The sequence below is a fragment of the Solanum lycopersicum genome, chromosome 10, assembly GCF_036512215.1.
Source record: "Solanum lycopersicum chromosome 10, SLM_r2.1".
In the NCBI taxonomy this organism is placed as follows: domain Eukaryota; kingdom Viridiplantae; phylum Streptophyta; class Magnoliopsida; order Solanales; family Solanaceae; genus Solanum; species Solanum lycopersicum.
Window position 1 is genome coordinate 54,519,625 of NC_090809.1, and position 12,553 is coordinate 54,532,177.

At 30.8% G+C, this 12,553-nt stretch overlaps 2 protein-coding genes across 2 annotated transcripts; both read right to left on the reverse strand.

The window, feature by feature from the left end:
- Nucleotides 1-1,749: 1,749 nt before the first annotated feature.
- Nucleotides 1,750-5,585, reverse strand: LOC101251935 (probable carboxylesterase 18). The gene is made up of 2 exons (XM_004248621.4): nt 4,724-5,585; nt 1,750-2,386 (listed from the first exon to the last, which is right to left on the reverse strand). Exons 1-2 carry the CDS (start codon nt 5,324-5,326, stop codon nt 1,949-1,951), a joined length of 1,041 nt encoding a protein of 346 aa, XP_004248669.1. The 5' UTR covers nt 5,327-5,585; the 3' UTR covers nt 1,750-1,948.
- A 5,568-nt stretch (nt 5,586-11,153) lies between these two features.
- LOC101253031 (probable aquaporin TIP3-1) lies at nt 11,154-12,463 on the reverse strand. The gene is made up of 3 exons (XM_010329120.4): nt 12,314-12,463; nt 12,139-12,223; nt 11,154-12,053 (listed from the first exon to the last, which is right to left on the reverse strand). Exons 1-3 carry the CDS (start codon nt 12,409-12,411, stop codon nt 11,250-11,252), a joined length of 987 nt encoding a protein of 328 aa, XP_010327422.1. The 5' UTR covers nt 12,412-12,463; the 3' UTR covers nt 11,154-11,249.
- Between the last annotated feature and the right edge of the window lie 90 nt (nt 12,464-12,553).

The window sequence follows — 12,553 nt, forward strand, 5'->3', positions numbered from 1 at the left end:
TCAATTCTATTTATAGTAGGTACATTTTATATTACAATATTGCAAATATTTATGATCATTATATACATTATTAAATGTCTTTGAAGTTCCATACATGTGGACAGTTAACAAGTTGTTATTAATGATGAACCCATATAATTACAAAATGCAATAAATTAGAACCTAGATATGTAGTTGCAACTTGCACCTACTGAACATGAATGTGATCTTCACAAAAGTACATACACAAATGGGTAAGGAATTAAGATATCTCAGGATAAGAAGATAAACTAAACTACTTTCTTTAAATAGACAAGTACCGGAGATGGGTGGATTTTATAATCTATTGTTAGATGAAGAAAAATCTTTCATCTTACATGTTGGGTAATGCTAACATTCTGTCTATAGCAAGACTCACTAGGGGTTAAGTGGCCTAGATCGAAGTCATGATCGGACATGAAGTTTATTTGGTGGATTTAGTTAAAAAAGAAAGTTCCGTTTTTACTATTAGCAATAGCTTTTTTGACATAATGATAACCGTTTGATCCTAATATTACCGCTACAATTTAGGGATATTCATCATAATTTACAAGGGTTCACATACTCCATGTTTGGATTGTACAACCCCCTGATCTGTACTCTGTAGCATCATGCAAAGTGAACTATCTTTCCAACTAATCCTAACAATAAGTATTTCCAACTAATCCTAACAATAAGTATTTCCAACTAATGTCATAAACTATCTTTCCAACTAATCCTAACAATAAGTATTTCCAACTAATGTCATAAACTATCTTTGCTAGTAGTCCCTTTGTACTCCCTCTGTTCAAATATAAATGATTCACTTTACCTAGCCTTAAAATAGAGGTGTATTCAGGAATTTGAAAAGATACATGCATTTCTACGGGGAAAAAACAAAAAAAAATTAAGATATAAATTTGATCGTTTTGATCTTTTAATTCTTATTGCTGAACCTGCTAAACTTCTAAACATATAGCAGTATGTACTATATATGTAAGTAATTTTGTGTATGTAATCAAATATCCAATTAGGATAGTACTTCTACAAATGGATTGATCAATCTTTTTAGGGGTTGTTTGGTTACTGGTTAGAGTTATGCAGATATTAGCTTTTCAAGTATTAGCTATGTAAGATTTAGTTATTTAGATATTAATTATTCAAGGTTTAGTTATGCAAATTTAGTTAGTGGCAACCACAAAATAGTGCCACGTAGGCCGAAACGGGTAGAAAATTATTAATAAAATAAGTTCAGGGGGGTAATAGTACCTTAGTATAGTATAAGTGTCCCTGAGATTTCGGGCATAGATTGAGGGAATATTTGTACATTATCCCTAAATTATTTATGTATAGGTTTTCTTCATAGGAGCCCCCGGAGGTAGGGATAGCTGGGTCATTTGCATTTTTGCCCCTATTTTGTGGTTGGCCTTTAATTTTATCATGAACTTGTAAAAGATGAATGTTGAATCTAATTCAATCCTCACGAACTCGCTCATGAAAGGAGGATCAATGTCCAAATTCATACAAGGAGATTATGCACCCATCCCTTTTTTCTTTGATGTGGATACTTCTACCCCACCCCACGACCCATGTTGGACATTTGATGCGTGAGCAACTTAATTTAAAACCTCCAATATCGATACACAATTATTGAGATGGAACTTGCTTTGGTACCTTATAAAAAATGATATATTGTGGTTTGCTCAATTGCAAAAGCTTATGCCCCACTAGACATTAGTTCCAGAGCAAAAATTAAAATAATCAATCCATTTGAAGGGTAAAACGTGCAAATTAAGGAAATGAAATACAACCATTTGTTTATTACATTACAACACATAAACATGGATCCTCATGAATACATGCCTATTTTACTTGTTTAAGCTCTATCCATGAGAACCCTAACAAATACTACACACATGATATGACATCTTGGTTAGTGAATCATGGCACATCAATTCTTCACAACTTTAGAGCATTGCTTATTGATAAAGTCCTTAACCTCAAGAATAAGTTGTGTAGCTTCAGGAACCTCAGGGAAAATGTAGAAAGCATGCACCATAGTTGGATACTCTGAGAGGTGAACATCTTTGCCAGACCTCTTAAGCCACTCATAGTACCTCCTTTGCCAATCTTTAAGGGGATCAAAACCACCCACGACTACCACCGTTGCTGGAAATTTGTCCAGCTTTGATATGTCAACAGCCCTTGGACCGCTAACATTAATAACCTCATGATCGCGATCCATTCCTTCACCTGGTGGAATGAACGCGTTCCACATCCAATCTGTTTTTCTCACTGATATCAATGGATCAACGTCTACTAGTTTTAATTCTGACTCCGTTCGTTCCTCTCCTCCAAAAAAGGGTTGTATAGCCACCAGTCCAATTACCTAGAGCACATAATACAGTAAGGCAAACCCAGAATCAGGGGATATTGTCTGATTAGTTTAATATGAATAGATTTTGGGCAAACAGGGTATATACATTTTTAAAAGTGCCACTATTTCATACTAGTGACATTCAAAATAAATATCCAATCTGTTTTAATTTATCTGTCTTAGTCTTGCTTTACTTTACACTCCACAAATTCCATATAGTTTGTGGGCGAGGGAGAAGTCTCTAGTTAGAATCAAGCACGCAACCAACTGTGACGTGAAAAAGTGAAAAGATGGTAAGGCTTGATTGTCAAAAAGGAAGAAAAATCTGCAATAGACTCTAGTATAATTAATGATTGAGATTGGCTTCCTCACAATTTATTTTTTTTCAAAGGTACATGTCTATTTTTTTTAATTTTTTTATTTCAAAAAGACATATTTCCACCATTTAAAAAAGGATGACGTAATTTTATTTGAAATGAAATTTAAAAAAAAGAAAAAAAACTTTTTAATCTTGTGGTTTTAAATTAAAGTTATGTCAAATGTACCAAAATGTCTTTTAATCTTACGGTCATAAACATGTCACGTGGAAAGGTGTTGTGAAAAAAGGAAAGAAATTATTCTTTTTTAAACATAATAAAAAAGAAATAGGGATATTCTTTTTTTAAACGGAGGGTAATACATAAATGTATCTTTTAACTTGATAACATTTTCTAGTTGTGTCATCTAACTTTAAATGTGCACAAATATTTCACACTTGTGTGCTCCAACTTTGGGTGTGCACAAATAAACATTTTCATTATATAAAGTTGAACAAGTAGAAACGTGTGTCCTACGTATATAAGACACCACCATGTAGGATGAAAATTGTCTAAGTATGATGTCATAAGATGTGTCTCTACTTATGTAATTTTATATAAATTTAATATCTACTTAATGCACACCTAAAATTAGAGAAGATAAATATAACTTAACTTCAAACGGTAGAATTCTGTTAATGTCAATCGAACTACTTTGTGAAAAATGTGTAGAATTTCTACTTCTAAGTTCTAATCTCACTGATCTATTGAGTCCTAATTTAGCTACAAATATCACAAAATTAAAGAGAAAGAGACACAATCTTGAAAACACTAACTACTATCGTCATACGGTTCGCACTACTAAACACCAAATGAAATGAAGAATTGGTAAGCGAAGAATACAATAAAATTGGGATGGAGATGACATAAAAGACCAGGGAAAAAAAAGGAGGAATAAGGTGGAGAAAATGGCATTTCAAGTATGGCTATGGTGGAAAAGATAATTAATATAATGAAGAAAATGATTGTATGGGTATGGATTGTGGCGGAAAAAAACAATTAAAAGTGGAGGAAAATGATAGAGAAGATGATTGTGTAGGGATGGGAATGTTAATTTTTTCTTTTAATTTATTGAAACCTTTTTTAAAAACATATTTGGATAAATAATTTACCTGTCGTTTGTTCATTGGTCGCTTTTATCTATTTTTGATCCTTATTTTATATTTTTAATATGACATGACTTGAAATGACTTGGCTGTTGTCGCGATATAAATTGTAATTGTCATATTATCACTTGTCACTTATCCCACCATTTATAATTTACATTATTATTTATATTTTCATTATTATAAAATTTATTATTATTATAAATTAATTTTTATTTTAGCATTTTTTATAAATTAATTTTATTATTTTTTACAAAATTTATTACCAATTAAATTGGCCAACAAATGATGAAAAGTAATAATATTAATTTATTTTACGATCATATAATCGAGAAATGCAAGCATTGTTTGTACTAGATGTAAGGATTATATTATAGACTAGTACATTATAATTTATGTTTTTTTGTTGAATCAAAATTTAATTAATAAATGTTAGCTTTATGACCTTGTATTATGTGATTTTATAATTTTTTACTTATTTGGTATGATTTCTATAACTATATAATATTAAAAGTTCAAATTATACACATCCAAACAAATTTTCGATTTCATCAAGTAATTTATATGATAATTTCATATTGGATGGTCAAAGTGAGCCTTTACGATCTCATAGTTTATATTAATATTTCATATCTTCATTTTAAGATTTCTATCATTTTACATAACATGGTTAAGCGGACCCTTATCAGAAGAAGATTTTTTATGAAGAAAAAAACTCAAAATCACATCACAAGAAGATGTCTGAAATAAATAATGCTAACTTGAGGTAGCTATGGCCTTCATCGCAAATTAGAAAATTTTTAAAAAAAAGGACCGAAAAGTTAGGCAGTATAGTGACGTGACATGTATTGGCATGGAATATGATATGAGTAAAAGAGGGACCATACCTTCAGTGCGCCAAAGTTGGACGTCATTTCAGATGCGCGCTTAGCCACGTGATGAGCGAGGTTCCCGCCGGCACTATCTCCGGCAAGGAAGCAGCGAGATAAATCGACATTTTCCGGCAATAGCTCACGGCTCTTCTCATTGTCAAGGAACTTGAGCACATCAAAGCCATCGTCATACTGCGCAGGATACTTGTGTTCCGGAGCAAGCCGATAATTAACAGAGACAACAACAGCCGGGGTTTTCCTCGCGAAACGACGGCAAACGGCGTCGTACGCCTTCGTATCCGGGCTGAGATACACAAATCCGCCACCGTGGAAGAAGACGATGATTGGAAGTGAACTCAAATTCCGAGATTCATCGGTAGTTGGAATGAAGAGGCGAAACCAGAGATCGCGAGAAGAATCTACAGTGACGTCGTAGGATTTAACGCCGTTAACTGGATTTGGATTGGCAGAAGTTTTGAGACCAAAGATCCCGAGTAGCCGGCGGTTAACGGTGCCGTTTTGACGGCGAGAATAATCGGTAACGGTAGAGACGAAGGATAGTGCAATTCGTGTCCTCCAAGGAATTCCCGGAGATGATTTCTTCTCTTTTTGGGCCATAGATGAAGAAAGAAAAAAACGGAGAGAAATTGTAAATGTGTGCAAACAGAAAATCGGTTGTGAAGAAGCACAATAAGTAGGATTTAAGAGCCTGTTTGGCCAACAGTTGGGGAGACCAAAAAGACTTTTTTTTAAGAAAAAAAAAATTAGTAGTATTTACTTTTTTAAGAAATAAAAGTAATTGACAAATTAGTGAAACTTATTTTAAATAAAATTAGAAGCCGGATTCTTAGGTTGGTATGAAGAAAAATAGTAAAAAAATAAGTGAATTTTTTTTTTAGTTGTTTGAAAAGTAGGTAAGAAAATGTTATTTTAAAAATATTTAGATGATGTTATTTAAGTGAATAATGTAATGTTTCGAATCATCATAAATTAGGAAACGAAAAAAGTCAGGAAAGTTGGGTCTTTCAGCCTGCCAGAGTGGGTCTAATGCTACTAAGGCGACGACGCTCAAGGAGGATAAGTGGCCGACAGAAAAGGGATGGATGAGACAAAATTTAAATAACGCGGATTCTTATTTTCTCATTTTTCTTAAAACACCAAAAAGAGGATAGAATCACAACAGAAAACTTCAATAGGTTGCTCTAGGCTTGGGAATAAAGCAAAAGGATGTTTCTAGCGTAAGGGTAGCCTGAAAATTTCCTGTCAAAATCCACCCTATCTTCGTTCGAAAGCCTGGATTGGAGTCATAATCTCTCTACATCTGCTTGACGTCCAGGTTAGCTAAGTGTATTTAATTGAGTAGTTATAATTAAATTCGTGATCACTGCATAGTATATTGATAATTAATGGTAGAATTAATGTGTAGGCTTCTGTGCACCGAAAAGAGATGAGTATACATATATTCCTAGGGTTACATCAGACGTATATAGTTGGAGGAAACCCTACTACGTGAACTAACCTACGTGATGGTTTGATCTTGTTTGTGTGATATATGTTGATGATTACTTCATTGTAATGTATTTATGTATGTGAATGAAACCTTGTTGATCAAACCTAATGAAATAAGTGTGGATGATTAAATGTATTTCATGATTCACCACTTGATTGTATGATTATAAGAATGTACATATGAGTGTAATTGTGATTGTGGTTGTGCTGAATGGATTGGGTGTCATGTTCTGACACACGAACTTTAATTCGATGTCACGTTTCGGCGCATACCATTAAAATGTTCATATCTATTAGTTATTGATAATTAATGTGGACGATATGTTGCTCTAAAATGATGACCAAATTGTTGAATTGACATATGTACTTGTTATTGAGAATGTGGAGACGTACATTGTTCATGAAATGTTAATTGATTTATGCATTCTGGATTTGTGTGTTCACTACGTCGTAACGTGTTGGATATTTTGTTACTGAATGAACTGAAATGATAAGGCCCAATTGGGATGTGGTATAGTGGAGATTGAGGTCGAAGTTACTATGCATTACTTAAGGTGGGTGGTGTTCGTGTTGCAAATGTTCTCTTAAGGGGTAGAATGACTAAATTATGACCAAGACCGAAGCGAATCGGGGGTTAAAGTCAAGTGTACTATTGTGATTAAAAGTATACGAGAATGGTAGAGGTGGAGGAATAGACAGTCTTATTATATGTTTCCTACTAGTTGATTTCCCTATATTATGTGATGGTATTGGTTTAACCGATGGTACCTACCATTACGTATAGTTGTACTGATACTACTTTTGTTATGCTTTTTTGTCATAGTTTGGTTGTAGGCTCAATGAGTTTTCATAAGTGAAGATGAACACCATCTCCAACAGCTCATATTTTTCCTTCCATGTGGTGGGAGTTGCGTCATTTGTTATTATGTTGTTTTCCTTGTGAATCTTAGAAGCACTTGTACATGCTTAGACTAGATTCTTGGGGAAGTTGATTACTTTACGAGTTAACTTTGAGTGATCCAAAACTCTTATTTTATAAATCATTACATAAATTTCCTTTTTATTTGTCAGTTTTCTATATTATTTTGCACCTTTAAAATAGTTAGGATTGAGGTTTCTCCAATAAATGCGCGCACGACCCTATGACTTGGATCATGACAAATAAGAATAGGAAGCGGGAACTGAGTTCTAAGGTGGCGGGTATGTGATGATCAAGGAATTAGGGTTGTGTGTTGGTGGAGAGGGAGAGGGAGTGGGAGAAAATAATATTTGAAATGTCAAATAAAACCATTTGTTTTCTATCTCTATATGAAGAAAAAAAAGATTAAGGAACTTGATTTCTAAGAAAAAATAGTTTTCAAAAATTGAAAATGAAAAATTGAAAGCTCCCATACCAAACAAAAAAGTTATATATATATATATATATATATATATATATATATATATATATATATATATATATATATATATAAAAGATTCTTTTCGTCCTCTTTACCCAATACTCTTTATTTTTTGTTTTTTTTTTTGTATTTTATCTATTACTTTCTCCGTATACAAATTTATCATATTAAGCTTTTTAAAAGTCAACTTGATTTATTTTCAAAGTTAATTAGATTACATAAATTGATATTTTAAATAAAAAATTTAGATATTCAAAAATCATACGCAAAGTTATATAAATTATAATTTTTATATATAAATATGATAAAAAGAATATTGTAAAATGTTAATCAAAGTTCTTATAATTTGACTCTAAAAATAGAAATTATGTCAATTAAAAATGAACAGATGTTGTATCATTCAAAGTCTTACTTTTACCTTTGCATGTAATTTACTCTCTCTTTTTTTGTGTTTCTTTTTAGGGAAATTGTATAAAATACTTCTCAAATTATTAATTTAGATTAAATGTTATATTTATAGTTAATTTTATTCGTAATTCACAACAAACATCACTTTTTGTCATCTGACTCGATATACAATTAGTCATTTTCGTATACAATTAGTTATTTTATATATTTTAGTATAAAATGTGTTTGTATTTATATAAACGATAGAAAAGTGTATATACAAGTACAACTACATATATTTTCATCTTATATACTTATAATTATATAAGTACAAATCTTACTATACAAATTACAATGTATAAATGAAATTATATAAAACTGAACGATTTATATAAAATTGGATTTATTTAGCTAATTATACAAATCAAAAGTTCCATAGCAAACATAAAATTTTTATATGAAGCGTAATTATATAAATTATAGCTATAAAATACAAATATAAATTTTATATTTGCTATACGTAAAAGTTACTTTTTTTATATGCAATGATTTACTTTGTAGAATGATATTTATATATAAAAAATAATCTGATATTTTTTAGTATATTGAAATCTTTATGTTATTATTATATTAATATTTATATTATTCAAAGTTTTACTTTTACCTTTGCATGTAAAAAGTTTTACTCTCTTTTTTTGGCGATTCTTTTTATATGCAGTGATTTACTTTGTAAAATGATATTTAAAATCTGATATTTTTTAGTATATTGAAATATTTATGTTAATATTAATTAATATTTAATTTACCTATAGATTACATTGATTAAAAATGTATCGTATATGTACTTTTTAATTGAATAAAAGTACAAATATTATTAATATCAAATGTTGTGGTCGAGATATGCTAATATAACAACGAAAGAGTTAATTATATTATATCTCTATTCTTATTCAAATTACAAAATTTCTCAAGTTTAACAAAATTTGGATATATCCCAAAACTTTCAAACATCGTATTTCGATTCTGGATACATTGCTCCGACACATCACGTTTCAGTTTCAAATACATCACTCAAGGTCCTGATACATCGAATATGTTTAAATACATCGCATAAAGTGATGTATCAGACTTATACATTACGTAAAGTGATGTACCAGACCTCGATACATCGCGCAAAGTGATGTATACACTACAACAAAAATAACTTTTAGCTGCATAAATATTGACACTAATAAAGAGTGCTAAAGTCTTTACCGGCATTAGTTAAGTGTCATTAGAACCAATGCCACTAGAGGCTTTAGGGACATATACAAAGAGTGACAACTGCCGCTAAAAATACATATTTAATGGCAATTAAGAATTAATTGTCGCTAATGATCATTTTTGTTGTAGTGATCCGAGAATATGAGAGAGTATGAATTTTTATAATTTTTTAAATTGTGATTTTTTTTAAGAATATGGTAAAATAAATTCTATATTTTGGGCTAAAATTTTAATAAAACAACCTGATCTTATATATATAAAAGAAAGAAAACCTTGTTGAAACATTTTACATGAAAAAACAGCATAACATGACATCCATTTTACTAATTGACAACATATAGCCTCTTTTTATTTTATAAACAAAAAAAAGGTTTTTTAAATTCAAATTTTACAATTAGTAACTCATATATTGGGAAGGCTTTTTTTAATTAAATTAATAATTTTAAAAAGTGGTATCATGATATCTTTTTTTATTGAGAAGTGGTTTTTTTTTCTTCATTTTTTTCTCTTTTGTGCCATACATATATGATTCTTTTAAATTGTGTTTCTTTATTGATTATCTTCTTCATTATTATGAATAAAGATGATTTGTTTTCTTGTTTATTAGTTTTACATATTGAATTTTATAAAAAACACTTATTCATAGTTTATTTTGTCTCTTTCGCTTTCAAATTCTTGATGGTTTGTTGATATTTACCCATCAATTTCTGTACTTGTTAGCCTAAGTTTAACCCTCTTTTGTATTGTCGTTCGATTTTTTTTTTTTATGTTTTAATTTGAAATTGAAGATTATATCTAATTTAGATTTAAAAAAATTAGGTAATAGTAATTAATTGTGGGTATCAATTGTCATGTTTAAGAAACTTATCCTAGGATTATTTATAAAATTGGGATTCTGATTCTAATTTTGTGGATTCTCCATCCATAACTCTAAATTTTATAGTCATGTAAGTTCTTCTCGTTATTCGATTCAACTTGCGTGTTTTCCATTGAGCATCTTATATTTCATGTGCAATCCTCATTTTCTGAAGGAAGAATTTGAAATCTATACAATTTTTAAGAGAATGAATACACGGATATGCATACATGATCTTCCTAATTAAAAAAAAAATTCAATGCAGTGTATACATATTATGAGTGAATGACTACATAAAGTGTTTAAATTTTTAATATGTATACATTGGACAGGATAACATAGATATAAATGTATAGTAATACTAAGTGAATGAATACACCATTTTTAGGCGGTTACGTATCGTATATATAATTTTGTATGTTTTCGGGTTATTTTTGTTTTTGAGTGATTTTGGTTATACGAGAAAAATAAAAAAATAAAAACTATAAAAATATCATTAATTAATTTGGGTCATTTTATGCTTATTTTTTATTTGTCTATTAAATACTAATTAATGTTGAACTATTTATTGTTAATTGTAACTATTAGTTGTATATATATATGTCATTTCCTCTTTTTACATCGAGTACTTAGTACTCAAGTCCTATTAAAGATTTATTACTGGCCCATAACGGATACCCAAAACTAAATAAGAAAAATTACACGAATAAATACATTTTTAAAAATAATTATTGATTTTTGCGATACTTTTTGTTTATTATCATTTATAATAATTATTGTGATAAATCTGTAATATGTATTAAAAGTGAATTATGTATGCAATATATTTGAATTATAATTGTTTTTGAAATATGTTATGTTTGTTTGGTAAAAAATTGTCACATTGTACTATAAGTGTATTAAAATGTGTGATAAATGTATTATCCATCATTAAAACTTGTATTATATTTGAATAATAATTATATTTGTAATATGTATTAAACTTGTATTATAAATGAATTAAAAGTGATCAAGTGAAAAGAAAATGTAATTGCTACAAAAAGTAAATATTTTTTTATTATCATATATTTATGTAAGTTTCCGAACTAAATACAATCACCATAGGCCCATTATTACATCTGGGCCTTTACACATTCGACTCAAACAAAGCCTTAACAACTCCAACAAAATCATGTTTGTATCCATATTCTGCATGGAAATGTTTTGGTGGAATAATCTTTGTGTACACATAAAAGGCCAGACAACTAATAGTAGGACCAATCCAAAAGATCCAATGTCCATCCCAAAGGTGACCTCCTCTAACGATCGCGGGTCCCAAACACCTCGCCGGGTTCATCCCTACCCCGGCGTAGCCCCTTTTCGTGGTGACCGTGGTTGAGATAAACACTAGAAGGCCTAACACCAAACCAACAATGGTCAAGACAGTGACAAGGCCAAGAGCCTTAGCTTGTCTATGATCATAAGCCATCCAAATTGAAGCAAAGAGTAAAACAAATGTACAAAAAATCTCAAGCCACAAGGCTTGGGCCGTCTCTAGGCCCAAAGTTACAGGCCCATTTGGGCCCGGTGCAATTATTGTGATAGTGCAACCACCAAGTGAGAAAGTGTCTTCAATTGTTGAACTAACCACAGCTTTGAGAGCTAGTGCACCTAAAACTGCACCAAGACATTGAGCCATAATGTAAATTATGGCTCTTGACATAGATATAATTCCGACTAGCGCAGCTGAGAAGGAGATAACCGGGTTGAGATGGCCTCCGGACACTGGAACAACCGCAAGTAGTAGAACTATGAGCACAATTGCTAAGAGAATTGACATGATCAAATTTGGCATTTCAGCGTCACTTTCGGAAGTAGAGATCACTATAGTATCCACCATGAAAACAAGTACCGCTGAGCCTAGGAGTTCTCCCATCGACGCTCGCCATACCTATATTAAAAAAAGTTTCAATTTTTTTGGCACCGACAATTATGGTCAATTAAGTAGTGTTTGAAATCAAAATATATTTACTAACGTCCAAAGAAAAAAAGTCAGGAACGCCAAGCCTTTGAGAGAGTGAGAGAAAGTTTTGCTTCTTTCCCTCGTCATCAATAGTGTTCCTAGTAACATGAGTGAGGTAATAAATGTTAGTTCAGCGAGCATCCGATAAATCAATCTGACAAAATTAAAGAAATTAATTCCACACATACTTTTTTGGTGTGGAAGAGTAAGGTTGAACTCTATTAGTATTACCAGCAGAAAGCTGGCTTTCTTCATCACCTAAAAAAATATTATTGTTGGAACCCATTTTTTAGGAGAAGACTAAGATAGTTGCTAAGTATTTATTAATGCATTTTCCCTGAAATATTGTGCATGGATATGGGGTTATAAATATTACTTCCCAACTACCACTGCCTAACCTATCTTTTGTTGTTGCTAAAATACAAGAA

What these genes read in the sequence shown, in the direction of transcription:
- LOC101251935 (XM_004248621.4), bottom strand. Translation starts at nt 5,326, where the DNA reads ATGGCCCAAAAAGAGAAGAAATCATCTCCGGGAATTCCTTGGAGGACA. An exon ending in CCAACTTTGGCGCACTGAAG is followed by an intron (nt 2,387 to 4,723) that starts GTATGGTCCCTC and finishes TATGTGCTCTAG; the next exon opens with GTAATTGGACTGGTGGCTAT.
- LOC101253031 (XM_010329120.4), bottom strand. Translation starts at nt 12,411, where the DNA reads ATGGGTTCCAACAATAATATTTTTTTAGGTGATGAAGAAAGCCAGCTT. An exon ending in TACTCTTCCACACCAAAAAA is followed by an intron (nt 12,224 to 12,313) that starts GTATGTGTGGAA and finishes TCATGTTACTAG; the next exon opens with GAACACTATTGATGACGAGG. An exon ending in CTGACTTTTTTTCTTTGGAC is followed by an intron (nt 12,054 to 12,138) that starts GTTAGTAAATAT and finishes TTTTTAATATAG; the next exon opens with GTATGGCGAGCGTCGATGGG.